The sequence below is a fragment of the Euprymna scolopes genome, chromosome 37, assembly GCF_053919585.1.
Source record: "Euprymna scolopes isolate OS-2025 chromosome 37, ASM5391958v1, whole genome shotgun sequence".
Lineage (NCBI taxonomy): Eukaryota > Metazoa > Mollusca > Cephalopoda > Sepiida > Sepiolidae > Euprymna > Euprymna scolopes.
The window spans coordinates 84,016,790-84,034,490 of record NC_136518.1 but is presented as its reverse complement, the minus strand read 5'-3'; the positions used below and the strand labels follow the sequence as shown (position 1 = coordinate 84,034,490).

Here is a 17,701-nt window from a genome sequence, read left to right as displayed (position 1 = left end):
AAAAAAAAAAAACGCATTGATTTTTTTTAAGTGGAAGCTCATATTTGGAAAATATTGTCCAGTAAAAATTGGACACCTACATCAATGTTTTTTTATTTCATTCAATATTGTTGTTGTTTTTAGATTTTTGAAACAAAAAAATTCATTGCATAATGAAGAAATAAAATATTTTAAATCAAAAACTCATGTAATTCTTAAAGAAAATTTTTTAAAAAATGGAAAAATTGTCGGCTAGTTTGTTTTTAAACGACAACTTACTTATTCAACTGATGAGTGAAATATGATCATTTTTCAAATACGGTGATCCATATTGACTAACTTTACTGTTGACAGCAAACACATGTCAGAAATTCAAAGGGGAGATTAGACACATATCAAAAATTCAAAGGGAAGACGACCAAAAATAATTTAACTTTTTTCACGCACCATTATGGCCGTTATGGGCTTCTGTATTTTTCAACCACAAAAAAAGGTAAACAACTCCGGTCTGAACATCGAACATAACAATTTAAAATCGCGTTCTTTTCTTATCCTCGCTTGAAAAATTCTTTTATTTAAAAATGTACATGGAATATAAAATATAAATATGGATAAATTCTTAAAAATGAATGGAAGCACCCATTGATTATTATTTTTTTTTGTAGGTAAGTGATTTTTTGGAATTTATATATATTTTTATATTCGGAGTAAGTTAAAATTCGCTGAATTTCTTGAAATCTTTTTTTTAAAGAAAACCGATTAAAAAAAACATTGCATATTTTTCTATTAAACCTTTTATTATTTTAAAACTTAGTCTTTGCTCCTTTTATTGAAAAAAAATTAGGGTTTGAATTACATTTTTCAAGTAGTTATAAGCTTCGAAAGATAGTGTCTAATTATTCAAATTTTTATCACTCATTTTTAATGGTGATATCTGATGCTGCTAGTTATATGTAATCAAGCAAAAGTTTGGTGTTGCTGCTTGAAAGATAAGTGGTGAGAAGTGAATCATGCACAGTGAATGAGGCATAAAAAATGACTGAGTTCAGCATTCCATCCCATTTAGCCCCAAAAGTCCCCAAGGCCTGTTTGGGCCGTGATAAGTGGTGACTCCCAAGTAAAAAAAAAAAAAGAACAGTACATTGTACATATTGATGTAAAAAGAATCACGTGATTTCCACGGAGTTTAGCTCGCGAATATAATAAATGGACAAAGAAAACGACAAGCAAAGAAAGTTGAAAGAAAAAGAGAATAAAGAAATGAAAGTGGGTTGGTTGGTTGGTTTTGTTTTACGGCATATCAACCCTTTTCGGGTTATTTAATGCCGAATCCAAAGATTTTGAAGGAAAATTTTTAATAGAATATATTTGTTGTTTTCAAATCAGTTTCTATTTAACCCATAGTTGAGACCCTAACAGGTACTACTACTCCAGGTCAGAGTGGACCTGGGGCCAATGGCAATTAAAGGGTGGCTCCACACTCCCCAAAGCCCGCAAGCTGGGGCCTCACCACTGGATATAGTTTAAGGTCATATCCAGGACCAAAGAAATGAAAGAAATGGAATAAAAAAGAATATGTAAAAAACAATGAAACAAAAGTAAAAATAAAACAAAAATAAAAGAAAGAGTAAGAAATAATGAAAAGAAAGGATGAGAAAAATATACAGAAAATAGAAAAAATTAAAGTAAAGAAAAATAAATTAAAAGAAAGACAGAAAATGGAAAAAGAAAGAAAATTAAATGAAACAAAAAATACAAAGGAAAGAAAAAAACGTGAAAAAGGAAGAAATGAAAGAAAAGAATAGAGGAAAAATAAATGGAAAGAAATTTATAAAAGAAAACATGAACAAAAATGAAAAAAAACCCAAATGAAATGGAAATAAAGAAAATTTGGAATAAAAACAAAAAAATAAAAAAATAAAAAGAGATTGGATAAATGAAGAAAAAGAATAAAAACAAAAGAAAAACAAGTGAAGCATGCATGGTCCCCCGTGAATGCACAGTGAACGAGGCATAAAAAATGACTAAGTTCAGCATTTGCCCCCACCCATCCTCTTTTAGCTCAAAAATTCGCCAGGAAATGTCAACTTCGTGAAAATGAACAAATGGTGCAGTTTTAGACCTTCCCATATGTAAATTCATATTCTGCACCATGCAAAAAAAGAAATGACTAATTTCATCATTTGCACCCCCCCCCCATTTAGTCCCAAAAGTCCCCAAGGCCTTAACATATTTAAATTTGAGTTCAACACCATAGAAAACTGCTAAATAAACATACACAAAAAATTTTGGACAAATATGGTAAAATAGTTCCAAAAATGGAGTGTTTTTATTAACCCTAAAAGAGCCCCCGGGGCACACGCAAGAGTTATTGTGAAGTATAGACAAACAAAACTATATAGAAATCAGTTAGTTACAACTTTTCAGAAAGTTTTATAAAAATCCAAAGCATCAATTTTTTTTAATAAGCACCAAAGTGTTAATTTTAGCCATTTTAACCTGAAAGGCATCCCTAGGGGGAGAGGAGGGCACCGGAGTTTTCCTGGAAAATCTGTTTTCTTACTTTTTTTTTACTCATATCATGTTTAATGTTTGTGTAAAATTTCAAAAAATTCCAAGGCGTAATTATTGAGAAAAGTGCGGAAAGATGAACAGACAAGGGTGAATTTACAGGTCCACCTTTCGTCATATTTTAAAGATTATATATTTTAAAGATTTGACATAGAAAATAATAAAAGAATATCAATTTGATATACAGAATAACAGAATAACAGAATAACAAAAGAATACCAACATTGAAGTCCAGGTGTAAAGAAATTTTTCACTTAGTAACCAGTCCCAGATCACCACAGCCTTAACCCCACACTACTCTTCACAAACAACCAACTTTCGAATTTTAATCACATTTAATTGATGGTAATCTCGCGATATTAACACTAATCGTAACTTTTCTTCCTTTAACTTTAAATTTAATCATTTAAATCATTTAAATCATTTAAATCATTTAAATCCTCTACAAACTATAATTTCTACACTACAACATTTTTCCAACATCCTCACTCTAATCCCTCAGAGATCCACACATCCATACGATCTGAATATTCCAAGTTCCAATACTGTACATACTATCAATGGATTGAATGTTGCCCTGTTTCACCAAACTTCACAAATTGGATCTTGTAACTGTTTAAATAAGTCTTCATTCATACCTTGACTTGAATGTAACTATTATTATTTTTTAATATATATATATATATATATATATATATATATATATATATATATATATATATATATATATCTTGCTAGAGAATGCAAAGGTCAAATCCTTTGACCTTTGACCCCTTGGCAGCCAAATTTTTGGCAAAAAACAAATTAAAAAGGTTGCCCTATGTCTGAATATACTTTACGTAAAATTTTAAATGTTTAGACCAAAAATTGGCTGAGAGGTCAAATTTTTTAAAACTTTGACCCCTTAACATTTATTCTTTTTTTTTTTTTTTTTACACAGTAATCACCACTTATCAAGGCCCGGAAGCCACTCAGGGATAAGGGTTATTGCAAGTACATTACGTTAGTGAGGAGATTTGCTGAAATGTTTACTTAAGGGGGCGGTTCATTAGGAATTTGTTAACATTGGACTTGAAGACGTCGATACTCTATGGCCGACTGGGATAGCTTCCGTACATTCATATCTGATTTACCTCTGCACTCCACGTTTAAAAAGTATGTGTCCTCTATAGTATCAGATCTGACCGAATGGTTAATTGCAGGCATAGACCAATTCATACCATCTAAAAAATTCCAACAAAAACCTAACAGCCAGCCATGGTTCTCCCCAGAATGTGCTGCTGCTATCGCGCACAGAAATCACTTTTTCCATAGCTACCAACGTAATAGATGCACTGAGACTAAAGCTGCTTTTAGGTCTGCCAGCAACCACTGTAAAAGAGTAATAAAAAATGCAAGAGAGCTATATGCCCAGTCTGTTAAATCCAAGGTAGCTGATCAGCGGCTTGGATCCCACCAGTTTTGGCAAATAACAAATAGGATCCTGAACAGAAGTGTGCGTTCTATCCCAACCATTATCAATGGACCAGAGGTCATCTCGTCAGCGTCAGACAAGGCCAAACTATTTGCAAAGAACTTTGCAGCTAATTCTACCCTATGCGACGAAGGCCATCAACTCCCAATATTTCCTCCTATAACACAGAACAAGCTAGGTAACATACAAATATCCGTGCATGAGGTCGCCAAGCTAATAAAGAATCTAGATTCCAGTAAAGCAACTGGCCCTGATGGCATCCCAATTATAGTGTTAAAAAAGCTTCAACCAGAACTTGCTCCCATACTTACGAAACTATTTAAGCGCTGCCTTAAGGAGAAGTGCTTTCCGACTCCCTGGAAGACCTCATCAGTTTGCCCTGTATTTAAGAATTCAGGTGATAAGTCATCTCCCTCTCAATACAGACCAATAAGTCTCCTGTGTGTTATGAGTAAGTTGCTGGAATCCATATTAAATAGAGAAATAGTCAACCACCTCAGCAGGAATAACCTTCTTAGTGACACACAATATGGTTTCCGCTCTGCAAGATCTACCGCAGATGTGCTGACGGTTATATCCCACAGGATTAGTGAATCTCTTGACAAAGGCTTCCTTTCTAGGGCAATTGCTCTCGACATATCAAAGGCCTTCGACAAGGTATGGCATAAGGGTCTACTTCACAAGATTTCCAGCTACGGTATAACTGGAAATGTTTTCTCAATCATTAAATCATTTCTCTCTGATAGGCTCATAAGAGTAGTGGTAGATGGACAAAAATCGGAGGCCTGCAATATAAATGCTGGAGTCCCTCAGGGGTCAATCCTGGGCCCAACTCTCTTCCTGATCTACATCAATGACCTCCCTAAACACATACTTAAATCATTCGTTGACATCTATGCTGATGACACGACCATCTACGGCAACACATCAAAGGCTGTAAATGACAAAGTTCTCTCTGATTCTCTCTCCTCTGATCTCGAGCGCGTGGTTCAGTGGGGGAAGATGTGGCTGGTTACCTTTAATGCATCCAAAACCAAACTGCTATCCTTACATCATCAACGCTCTGATCCCCATCTGGCATCAATTGTGATGGATGGCTCTCGTCTGGGTGAGGCCCCGTGTTTTGACAAGCTTCTGGGGTTGACCTTTACTCCTGATCTGAAATGGAACACGTATATCAAGTCTGTTGCCAAGGTCGCTGGAAAGATGGTGGGATCCTTCTACCGCTCCAGAAGATATCTCACTACGGATGCAATTCTCTATCTATATAAAAGCCAAGTACGTCCAAGGATGGAATACTCTTGCCATATCTGGGCAGGAGCTGCTAAAAACAGCCTATCCTGCCTTGACAGAGTACAAAATAGACTTCGTGGCTTAGTGGGGGATGCCCTTTTCTCTACCCTGCAACCTCTCTCCCACAGAAGAGACGTTGCGAGCCTGTCCTTGTTTTATCGTTATTTCCATGGCAGATGCTCGTCTGAACTCCAATCTCTGGTCCCCCCTCGCCAATCTTTCACGAAAAACACCCGTCTAGCTGAATCCACTGTGAAAAATTTCCCCCACTCTATATCTGTGCCTAAATCAAAACGCAGATTCCATGAACAAAGCTTCTTTCTTAGAACTGCACGCCTGTGGAACTCTGTTCCGTCTGCCTGCTTCCCTCCGGACTACAACTTCTTTTAGGCTCAAATCAAATTAAGAAGTTTGATCCATGTCCAAGTAACCTACATCTAAAATTTCAAGTGTTTACATCCATAATCGGCGGAGGAGTTTGGTAGAGTTTTCAAAGATCAAATCGTTGAACTTTGACCCCTTAACTGCCAAGTTTCTGGGCGAAAACCGATTAAAAATATTTTCCCATATCTCAATACCCCGAATGTCAAATCTCGAGCCTGTAGACTGAAAATTGACAGAGTAATTTGGTAGGGAAATCTACACACACAGACAGATACACACAGGCAATTTCACTTTTATATATATATATAACCCGGATGCATTCATATATATATATATATATATATATATATATATATATATATATATATATATATATATATATGAATGCATCCAGGTTACTCCTTCTAAGAATATGATTCGCTATTCGCTAGTTTACCTATAAATACCGACTGGTAGAGCCACCGGGGAGAAACGTAGAAAGGTATGCCTCAAGCTTCCAGCTAAGGAATACCAGCTCCGACCATGAATATTCGTTTGGTCAGGCGACTTGCTAGATTATAAACTGAATATTTAGCCAAGATCACTCAGCTACTTCAAATGAATATATCCCTTTTGCAGTAGATGATAATGATGATGATGATGATGATGATGATGATGATGATGATGATGATTAATATAAATGAGATTGCGTCTCGTCTGTACTTCATTTTATTTGAAACTAGCGGGGGGGGGGTACCCGGCGTTGCCCGAGTGTTTGTAGGTGTGTGTGGTTGTTAATGAAAAGCTAAGAATAATCGAAGTAAAAGAAGAAAAGAGAAAGCGGGGGGTACCCGGGAGAGGGGGGGGGTAATCGAAACATCGAAAAAAAAAAACACAAAAAAGCTAACGTAAGGCAAACGAACGATGTTAAATGTAAAAATCGAAAAAACAAAAAAGAAAACAGAAAAACGAACGTTAAAACAAACAAACAAAAAAACACGTGAAAAATGGCTTAAATAAGCCTGTTTCGATATTAAAATTTAAAAAATCGGTGGGTACCCGGGTATTTTTAGGTGTGTGTGGTCGATCGGGGGTGTTAATGAAAACCTTAGAATAAGCGAAGTAAAAAAAACCCCAGAAAAACGAACGTTACATACTTTAAAAAAATGACTTAAATAACCCTGCTTCAATATTTAAATTTAAAAAATCGAAAAAAAACAAGACATCTCACACCACGATTCGAACCCAAAACGTTTAGACAATGACCCAACGCTCTAACCAACCGAGTTAATACGACGTACATGAAATTTAGTCAGTTCTTCAACTATTTAAACTAAATCAGGTCATGAAGTCATCTGACGCATGCGTAGAACCGGTCGTCGTCATGAGAGGACGGTTTTTGTTGACCCCCCCCCCGTAGAAAATTGTCGATTTCAGGGTGAAAAAATTAACGTTTTTGGCCAATTTTTCGATATTTTTCGGGCGAAGGATGGAACTTCAATATAATACCAAGTTTGTCAATTTTTGTTCTGTCTGTCAAAAGGTTTTAGCGGACACACAAACACATATACATACAAACACACATTTTCGCTTTTATATATGTACATTAATCAATGAAATTTGGATCAATTTATATCTTTGAAACTTTTTTTTTCACAGAGACAGAAATTTTCCAAAGAAGAAAAGAATCAAAGATGACGTATGATCAACCGATCACACGAAACATTGCGACACCCACGTCCTCTCTTAAAATGACAATTTCAGATCAGCCAAAGACAGTTCCCTCGGCAGAACGTCCGTCTGAGAATAAATCCCAAACAGAAGATTCTGGCAACAGAAGTTTTCCAAGTGTCACGAGAATTAGAAACCGAGATTCGAATACTGAAGATTCCACAGACAATAAAGTCGGTTCCAATCAATTTCAAGACAAATCTTCATCCAATAATGAGCACATGGATATCTCCATTTCTGGGATTACGACAAGAATGAACAGGGCTGCAAGAGAATTGGAATCAGCATTCCGAGAAATTGATACCGAAGAGGTAGGTTAAAAAGCTATTTCTTAGGATTTCTTATCACATTATTATTTTATGAAATACCTTTTTTTAATTTACAAGATTTACCTGTGTGAATTAAACGATATTATTATTTAATTTACTCGCTATACCTGTGTAAATTGCATTGCAGTATTATTTAATTTATTAGTTTTACAGGTATAAATTACACATTATTATTTAATTTATAAGTTGTACTCGCTATTGAGCTGATTATAAATCTGCAGTATTCCGGAGAACTGGTTTTGAGTGATATTCGCCACCTTACTTTATAAGGGTTAGCTAGTTAATATATATCTATATATTTATAAAAGTGAAATTGTTTGTGTGTCTGTCTGTCTGTGTACATTTCCCTACCAAATTACTCTGTCAATTTTCAGTCTACAGACTCGAGATTTGACATGAGGAGCATTGAGATTTGAGAAAATCTTTTTAATCGGTTTTCGGCCAGAAATTTGTCTGTCAAGGGGTCAAAGTTCAACGATTTGACCGTTGAAAACTCGACCACACTCAAAATTTAGATGTAGATTCCTTGGACATGTATCAAACTTTTAAACATGATTTGAGCCCAAAACAATAAATGTTAAGAGGTGAAACTTGGGGTCAAAGTTAAAACAAATTTGACCTCTCAGCTAATTTTTGGTCTAAACATTTGAAATTTTACATAAAGTGTATTCAGACATAGGGCAACCTTTTTAATCGGTTTTTGGCCGAAAATTTAGCTTCCAAGGAGTCAAAGTTAAAATTTTTTTAACCTTTGCGGTCTCTAGCAAACTATTCAGCAAATGTTTGGTTTAAACATTTGAAATTTTACATAAAGGGTATTCAGACATGTAGCAAGCTTTTAAATCAATTTGTGGGCGGAAATTTGGCTGCCAGGAGGTCACAGTTGAAAGAGTTAACCTTTGAAAACTCTACCAAACTCCTCCACCAATTTTGGGTCTAAACACTTGAAATTTTAGATGTAGGTTACCTGGGCATGAGTCAAACTTTTTAATATATATCTGTATACATATATATATACATATGCACATAAAGTTATGAACAGTACATAGCGTCCAAGCTATATATAGTCATCCACATAAAGTATTGTTTCGCTGTATCACAGCTCATCAGTGCGGCTAGACAGACAACTCCCTCAAGTCAGGATCGAAACCCGACCATCCAAACATGCAGGCAGTGAATTAACGATTCATTAGAAAATAATCGGGAGTGGCATAAGAAAACGGAGTAAACACTGAAAACAAAATAAAGGAATCAAACAAAACAGCTTAATAAGACCCCCCCCTCCGAAGTCTTCATAAAAATAAACTGTCTACTGTTTCCGGTTTGTTTGAAACCGAAAACAAGAAAGTCGATTTTTTTAATGAGACTGGAGGCTTAATTGGTAGGAAATAAAATAGAATTGGAATTTAGAAGCAGACAATCCCAAGCCTTTCTGAAAAAAAAAAAAATAAATAAACAGCCAACTGTTTTCCGGTTTGTTTAAAACCGAAAATAAGCAAGTCGATCACTAAATGGGGATGGGGCTAAATTGGTAGGAAATAAAATAGAATTGGAGTTTGGAATCAGATGGTGTCCTTCCAAGAGTGAAGCAAAAATACTTTGATTATAAACTAAAGAACAGGCTTTCATTTTTGTTTAAGGGTCTTTCGCAATGATTTAAAAGACATTCAAGTTGATAAAGACAACAAAAAAGTAGTAGACTAAAAAAAAAAAAAAAAATGGTGTCAAATCGTTGCAACAAATATCAAATCTGACAAATTTGCAGTTTTGTCGAAAGCATGCCAAGAGAAAGTACAAGGAATGTCGAGATGATAACAGGATACTCTTCTTTTTGGTAACAAAATCTCCAGTTCTCCCGGGCTGCTTGCCATAGATTAAACGATCTCATAAGCAAGCCTTGTAAGTCGCATCCTTCAAAGTCTCAAAGATCTGAAACAGGATTCTTTGGATCCCAATCAATTGGTTACTGACAACTTCTTGCAAAGTGGGTCACATGTTTTGCCATAAAGCATGGATTGAATAAAAATAACATAACAAGAACAGATATTTGAAATATGCATTCATTTAATGTGGACGATTTGCAATTGAAATGTATTTCAAGCTTTAGCGTGACAAACTAATGAAAATGCTATATCGATCTTAAGCATGACAGTCCAATAAAAATTATATTTCAAGCAAGTATGACAGTCCACCGAAAATTCTATTTCGAACAAGCATGACAGACCAACGAAAATTATATTTCAAACAAGCATGACAGTGTAACGAAAATTATATTTCAAACAAGCATGACAGACCAACGAAAATTATATTTCAAACAAGCATGACAGACCAACGAAAATTATATTTCAAACAAGCATGACAGACCAACGAAAATTATATTTCAAAAAAGCATGACAGACCAACGAAAATTATATTTCAAAATAGTATAACAGTGAAACGAAAATTATATTTCAAACAAGCATGACAGACCAACGAAAATTATATTTCAAACAAGCATGACAGACCAACGAAAATTATATTTCAAACAAGTATGACAGGGCAACGAAAATTATATTTCAAACAAGCATGACAGACCAACGGAAATTATATTCAGCATAAGCTGGATAGACCGACGCAAATTCTGTTTCAAACTTAAGCATGACAATCTGGCGAAAATGTTATTTCAAACATAAGCGTAACAAACTTCTTTCTAGGAACAAAGTGTATTATCGGTTTTGATACTCCAGTTCATCTTTTCTGGTCCAGGGCTCTACGGATAAATTTATCTTTAGTTGACCTTTGACAACTAAATATTTTCGTTTACTAGCCAAATAGAAAAGTTACTTGCTAAACCCACATGATTTTTAGAATATGACATCTTCGTTCCGTAACTAGTACATACATCATAAATATTTAAAGATTTAAAAAAAATATCTTTTTAAATAAGCATAATTCTAAATATGCACTGAATTTTATGTTAAGATTTTTTTAGAACATTTTTTAAAAACATCCTTTGTTAAAAAATAGCGTATATTATTTTATTAAACCTTATATCGTTTAAATAATTTGACTTTGCTGGCTTTATTAAAAAAAAAAGTTTAAAAAAACATTTTTCACTCAGTAATAAGCTTTGGAAGATTGTTGGTGAAAAAACACAATCGCCAAAATATCAGCGTTTTTTTTTTGTATTTTTAATTGCCACTTGGAAAAATCACTTGCAAATTCGCCTGTTTCACTCGCAACGTAAAACCCCGACGCCCCAGTAAAGGAGAAATCCTTATAGATTGAAGCAATGTTTATATTTGTCCCAAGCCAGAGTGTCTGATACTAAGGAACTTGATATTCCCTACATTAAAAACAGACCTTGTGTCTAACGCTGCCTTTATCGTTGAGATAAATTAATAGAAACAAAAGAAAATGCTATTTCAAACTTATGCATTCCAGACTACCAAAAATGTTATTTCAAACTTAAGCATGATAGATCGATAAAAATTCTATTTAAGACTTAAACATTACAGACTTAAAATACTTCTATTTTATACTTAAATAAGACAGAGAAAACCCCTATTTCAAACTTAAGCATGATAAACCAATGAATAGGTTATGTATTTTTGGTGGATAAGGCAGAATTTCGTAGCCCAATTCGTTCAACTTCTGCAGAGTCAGTTTAGCAACGTGCGGTCAGGCATTGTCGTGGAGGAAAATTGGGCCTTTTTCTATTGACTAATGCTGGGTGTTGTTGTCGAAGTTTCTGATGCATTGCATCCATTTGTTGACAGTACTTCACTGCTGTAGTGGTTTCACCTGCAATAAAAAAAAACTGTAATGGATGAGACTGGTCATACACCACCAAACAGTCAGCATGACCTTCTCTTGGTGCAACTCTGGCTTCGGGAAATGTTGTGAAGGACCGACTTTTCATTGCAAGTCACAATCCAGTTGAAAAACGCGCCCTTCTTGTTGCATAAAATAAGGGAAAAATTACACTTCATAACAGTGTTTCTTTTGGTTGTGTTCAATTCATGGGGCACCCATTTATCAAGTGCTTTTGTCTTTCCAATCTTTCTCAAGTGGTTGGAAACCATCGTACATGCTACATCTAATTCAGAAGCAAGTTCTCGAACAGTTGTGTGTTGTTTGGCTTCGACTAAGGCTCTTAATTGATTATTGTCAGCATCCGATTGCCGACCACTAGACTCATCATCTTCAAGACTCTCATCGCCGCCACAAAATGTCTTAAGCTACCATTGTGCGGTGTATCCAGTAGTGGTTCCTAGGCCAAACTCTTCATTAATATCACGAGCTGTTTCAACAGCTTTTCGGCCTAGATTGAATTGAAATAAGAAAATTGTGCGAATTTGCTTTTTTTCCATCTTGTATTCAACATTCTGAAAAGAAGACATAACTGTTTTTAAACGATTCTAATTTAAACGATTAGATAGAGCGAAAAACGACATATAAAGTGAAGGAATTATAACGAAAACTTATTTGAAAATGCATCAGTTGAAATCAAAATCAAAAATTCTGCAAGACCTTTTTTCTCAACCTAATATTTCAAACTTACGCATGATAATCTGGCGAAAATGTTATTTCAAACATAAGCGTAACAAACTTCTTTCTAGAAACAAAGTGTATTATCGGTTTTGATACTCCAGTTCATCTTTTCTGGTCCAGGGCTCTACGGATAAATTTATCTTTAGTTGACCTTTGACAACTAAATATTTTCGTTTACTGGCCAAATAGAAAAGTTACTTGCTAAACCCACATGATTTTTAGAATATGACATCTTCGTTCCGTAACTAGTACATACATCATAAAGATTTAAAGATTTTTAAAAAATATCTTTTTAAATAAGCATAATTCTAAATATGCACTGAATTTTATGTTAAGATTTGAAGATAAACATTCAACATATTTTTAAAACAAGATCAAGAAAAATACTGTTTCCAACTTAAGCGTGACGGAAGTTAACCCCTCCAGTTTGATACTTAATATATGAAGAAAATTACCCTCCCCTACTTTTTCTTTTACCAAGGTGATTTCTTTAACAGATTAAAGGAGGCAGATTCATTTTATAAATAAAATGCCTGTGGGACCGCCGTAAATATATTGTCAACATTAACTCTGTTACTGTTTGACGAAGAGTTAAAAAAAAAAACAAAAAAAAAAACGAAATAACATTTTATTAAATTCGTTTCAGTCACTATTCTGATTAGGTATATTCGAGTCCACACATTCTATAGTGTTAAAATTAAAAGAATGCTATATAAATGTACCAGTGGACATGTATTGTTTTTATTTAGGTATTAAGTTATTTATGTGTTCATCATCACCGTCGTCATAAACATCAAAGAGACTTGGTGCCCTTAAAAAATCGTAATGTAGACTACAGAAGATATCATTATATATCATATCAGCAATTAGATATTACATACCATATAAGAAAAACACACAGATAAACACAACTTTAATCATTGCATATTACAGATCTTATGTAGCATTTTCGATTGAATACATTAACTATTATGACCTTCAGAGAAACCTTCTTCGGCAAAGTTTTCTCCTTTTCTATTTGTGAGGGATTTCTTTTGATAACTACATGTAAAATGTTTGAAGGCATATCTAAAAAGTCCATTAAAAAATAAATACATATTTGTGAGGGATTTCTTTTGACAACTACATGTAAAATATTTGAAGGCATATCTAAAAAGTCCATTAAAAAATAAATACATATTTGTGAGGGATTTCTTTTGACAACTACATGTAAAATGTTTGAAGGCATATCTAAAAAGTCCATTAAAAAATAAATACATATTTGTGAGGGATTTCTTTTGACAACTACATGTAAAATGTTTGAAGGCATATCTAAAAAGTCCATTAAAAAAAATAAATACATAAATATGTTACATTTCAAGACTGAAGATAACATTCGATATTAATTTAATCTAAAATGATAACCGAATGTTTTCTCCGTTTTAGAACGGGAAAATTGGGGCGGTGGCATTTTCTGTTTTCCACTAACCAATTTCACTTTTTTCTGTTTTTAATATAAATCAAATTGGGGAAAAATACTACTATTCCATATTTTTTCAGTTTTTACAGTTTCTTTTAGGGGAGGATCTTTTTCTCAATTTTTAAATTAGAGATCACTTGACAAAAAAGACCATGATGGAAAATTCCTGTGTTTAACTAAATACAAGTGACAATAACGACGTTGATCAGACGATCTACACATTATGAACCGAACTGTTTTGGTGTTTATTAGTCAATTTTATTTTTTCATATTTTAACTATTTGTATATAACACTTCTGAAAGGAACATTCATAAAACACATTTTTATTAATTTTCTCGACTAAAATTGGATTGACTTTATTTAGCCATCACTCGGAAACAAGGCTCATAAATTATATAAAATGTCTCTAATTCACAGGTATAGCTAAAGACAAAAAATATTACTAAAATTATACTGGTTTCGTCTGCGTAAAAATCAATACTGTCACTCATAATAGGTAACATCGACCAAAAATGACCTATGAAATTCCTTAGATTAAATTACTTTTTCGGGTAAATCCGGTGGAGAGATTAGGATTAAAGTTATACTTATAATAATGAACTGCATTAATATAACTAATACATAAAACAATTTAAAATGCTATCCATCTAGTTTTGTCTCATGTATATATATATATATATATATATATATATATATATATATATATATATATATATATATATATATATATATATAGGATGCGGCAGAGGTAAAGTGTCCCCGCTTGTTTTTTCTCCTTATAAAGGAGGAAATGTTTCTTTTCCTTAATGTTTCATTGTTAAAGTGTTTTTATTTAATAAGTCTGAAGAAAGGCTGAACAGAAGGCTGTAGTTTTCAAACGACATATTGTTTGAATTTGTCGAAATGGTCTTGAAACAATTGTAACTAACAATGCAATACACTTTTTGTTGCTATCAACCCGTTTCTTGAAGTCTTGGTTTTTGTTAAAACAGTATATATATATATATCCTCATAGCAGTATATATATATATCCTCATAGCATCCAATTTTATTACACAACACCAGAGAAGAAAATATGAAAAAAAATTAATTCTAAAACTCAACACGCATACTACAGGCCTTAACAAAAACCTAGGACTTCTCAGTGACTACAATTTTCATAACTACAAAGATATTCTATAAACATTTCCTTAGGACTAAAATGCACGGTGAGATGGGGGAACTCTTTCCGAAATCTTTACATTTTCCCTAATGTTTTCTTTCTTTATCATCTCGTACACATGGCATGTGTAAGTGTGTGCGTATTATGTACGCATATTTGTATGTATTTGTGCGAGTGTATGTGTACGCGTACCTGATAGTGTATATACACGTCAGTATGTGTATATACATGTGTATGTATGTGTATGTATGTACATATATATATATATGTGTATATATATGTATGTGTATGTACATTTGGATATATGTGTGTGTGTGCGCATATATGTGTGTATGTTTTCCAAACACATTTTCTTTAAGAGTTAATTTTCTTCATATTACCGTATATGTATGTGTGTGTATATAAGTGTATGTATTTCTCGCACACCTATACTTCTTTTCCCGTCACTCTCTTCTCCTCTTCCTCTCTCTCTCCCTACATTCGCTTATGTAGACCTATATGTATATATGTACAGCTGTCTCTACGTGTAAATGTATGCGCAAGCATTTATGTATGTACATGTATGTCTGTTAGTATATGTATATATGTATATATGCATGCATTTATGTATGCATATGTGCATATATATATATATGTATATATTTGTACAAGTGAGTATTTGTTTGTATACGTATGTATATGTACATATTAATATACATATTAATAAAAAGTAGCGTTTCGTTTTTGTCTTAAAACGGTTGAATTTAGAAACGACATTTTCGTTCTTTTTCGAACGAGAAATAGCCGTTAAATTACAAAAGAGCATCATAGCGTTTCTCCTCATAACGTCTCCTATCCTTTGAATTCTTATTCTCTCTTAGAATAAATAATATCGTTAAAATTCAAAGGATTAGACCGTTAAAGACGCGTTTCTAATTTTTATTTACTGTTTAATTTATAATTTTTCGTTTGTATGTATATATGTACTGTGTGCATGTGTGTATGTGCGTACTTATATGTTTATATATTTAAGACTGACGTGACACCTTCTCATTGGCTATACCTCCTTCTCCTCCTCCTTCTTATTCTCCTCCTCCTCCTCCTCCTCCTCTACCTTCCTTCCTTTTCCATTCCCCTTTTCCCCGTGCATCCTCATACTTTCACTACACCGATGAAGACTGAAGGATCGGTCGAAAATGATGTACTTATGAAAAAAGTTTTTTAATTTTTTTTCATAATATTATTATTTTGTATTCCTGCACGTGACCAATTAAAAACGAATAAAGAAAAGTTATAAGCTTTTATACTTTTCGCATTCTTTTTTATTCATATATATATATATATATATATATATATATATATATATATATATATATATATATATATTAGAATTATGTTATCAAAGAATTTTAGATGGCTGGCAATTGCGGAGCAACCATATCCAATTGTGCACTAGGATGGTCTACAGCTTCTTTGATGGTTGATTAAGCCTATCTTTGAGCAACATAGACAATCGCATCCGTCACAGTTGAAGGTAGGCTCAATTGGTGGTATTTCTTGCCTCCTTCGTTGGTGTTTGATCTCTTGGTTGTTTCTAAACTCACCCCATGCTCCAGTTTGGACTAAATGGTGGAACGCCATAGGTCACAGTCTTGGGCAAGTTCTTTCTAGTTTTGCGTGTTAATGGCCAGCGTTTTGAGATCACATTTACAGATGTCCCTGAAGCACAACTGAGGTTTGCCTGAAGTTAGTTCGCCGAAGAGTATGTCTTTTGGCAATCTGCCATTTTTCGTTCTGGTGTTGTGCATCAGCCAGGAGTGTGTACATCGTTGTCAAAGAATAAATCATTAACTAATCAAAGCCTATCAATATAAGAAAGGCTCCAGTCTATTAAGAGGAGCATTTTTTATTTTACACACACACACACACACACACACACACACACACACACACACACACACACACACACACACACACACACACACACACACACACATAAGGATAAAAACGTGTGTGGGCATTCTTATAATATATATATATATATATACATACATACATGATGATTGCAACATCTTGTCAGACGAGTGCCACTCCCTCAGACACTTAAAGTCCATAAGCCCAAATGCCTGAGGGAGTATCTATACACAGATGATGTTACAGAGTCTTAGCTTTGCACGACAGCTAAGTCTCTCTCTCGGTTCCAAATGTTGAGATCCAGCAACAAGCAAGAGCAAGATAGCCAGCAACAAATCAAACTGCAGACCAGCTTAATGCGGGTACTGGTCTCCCGCTTTATGGATTTTTAAATCAGAGATTTGCTTCTCCTAGAAAGGTTGCCTTCACTACGGCTTACAGGAGCCCTCTCCACCCCAAGACATATATACATACACACAAATATACACGGTGCTAGTTGGCTGTTGACCCCGAAAAAGGGTTCATTCGCCCTTTGAAAGGTCTTGTTTTTAATCCTTCAGGGAGACTAGCCGCTCTCTTCACCAAACAACTCTGGTGGGGGAAGCAGTTTAGTCGCCGGTGACCCGACCATGAGGCAGGTAGTACTGGGTTACATGATACCAGTAGCATATGACATGACCTGACCACAACATACATACATACATACATAATACTTGTATGTATACACACACACACACACACACACACACACTCACACACATGCTCTTTGTGTAAACAAATTGAGCTTAGGTACTTTGGACAATGTTAAAACATTGTTAATTTACTGCCTACATAGCAGCAGCCGTATAGTGCAATGGTTAGAAACTCTGACTGTCATTTGGGTGATCGGATTTTGATCCTGGTTTGAGGTACT

General features: G+C 34.2%; 1 protein-coding gene across 50 annotated transcripts in view; it reads left to right on the top strand.

Annotated features, from left to right (window-relative positions):
• Positions 1 to 17,701, top strand: part of LOC145261258 (uncharacterized) — a 652,396-nt gene that overhangs the window by 120,177 nt on the left and 514,518 nt on the right. For all 50 annotated transcript variants that reach the window (XM_080119659.1, XM_080119671.1, XM_080119664.1 and 47 more), the window contains exon 6: positions 7,340 to 7,722. In XM_080119659.1, the coding sequence (XP_079975785.1) occupies positions 7,340 to 7,722 (383 nt within the window). The remainder of the gene's footprint in view (positions 1 to 7,339; positions 7,723 to 17,701) is intronic.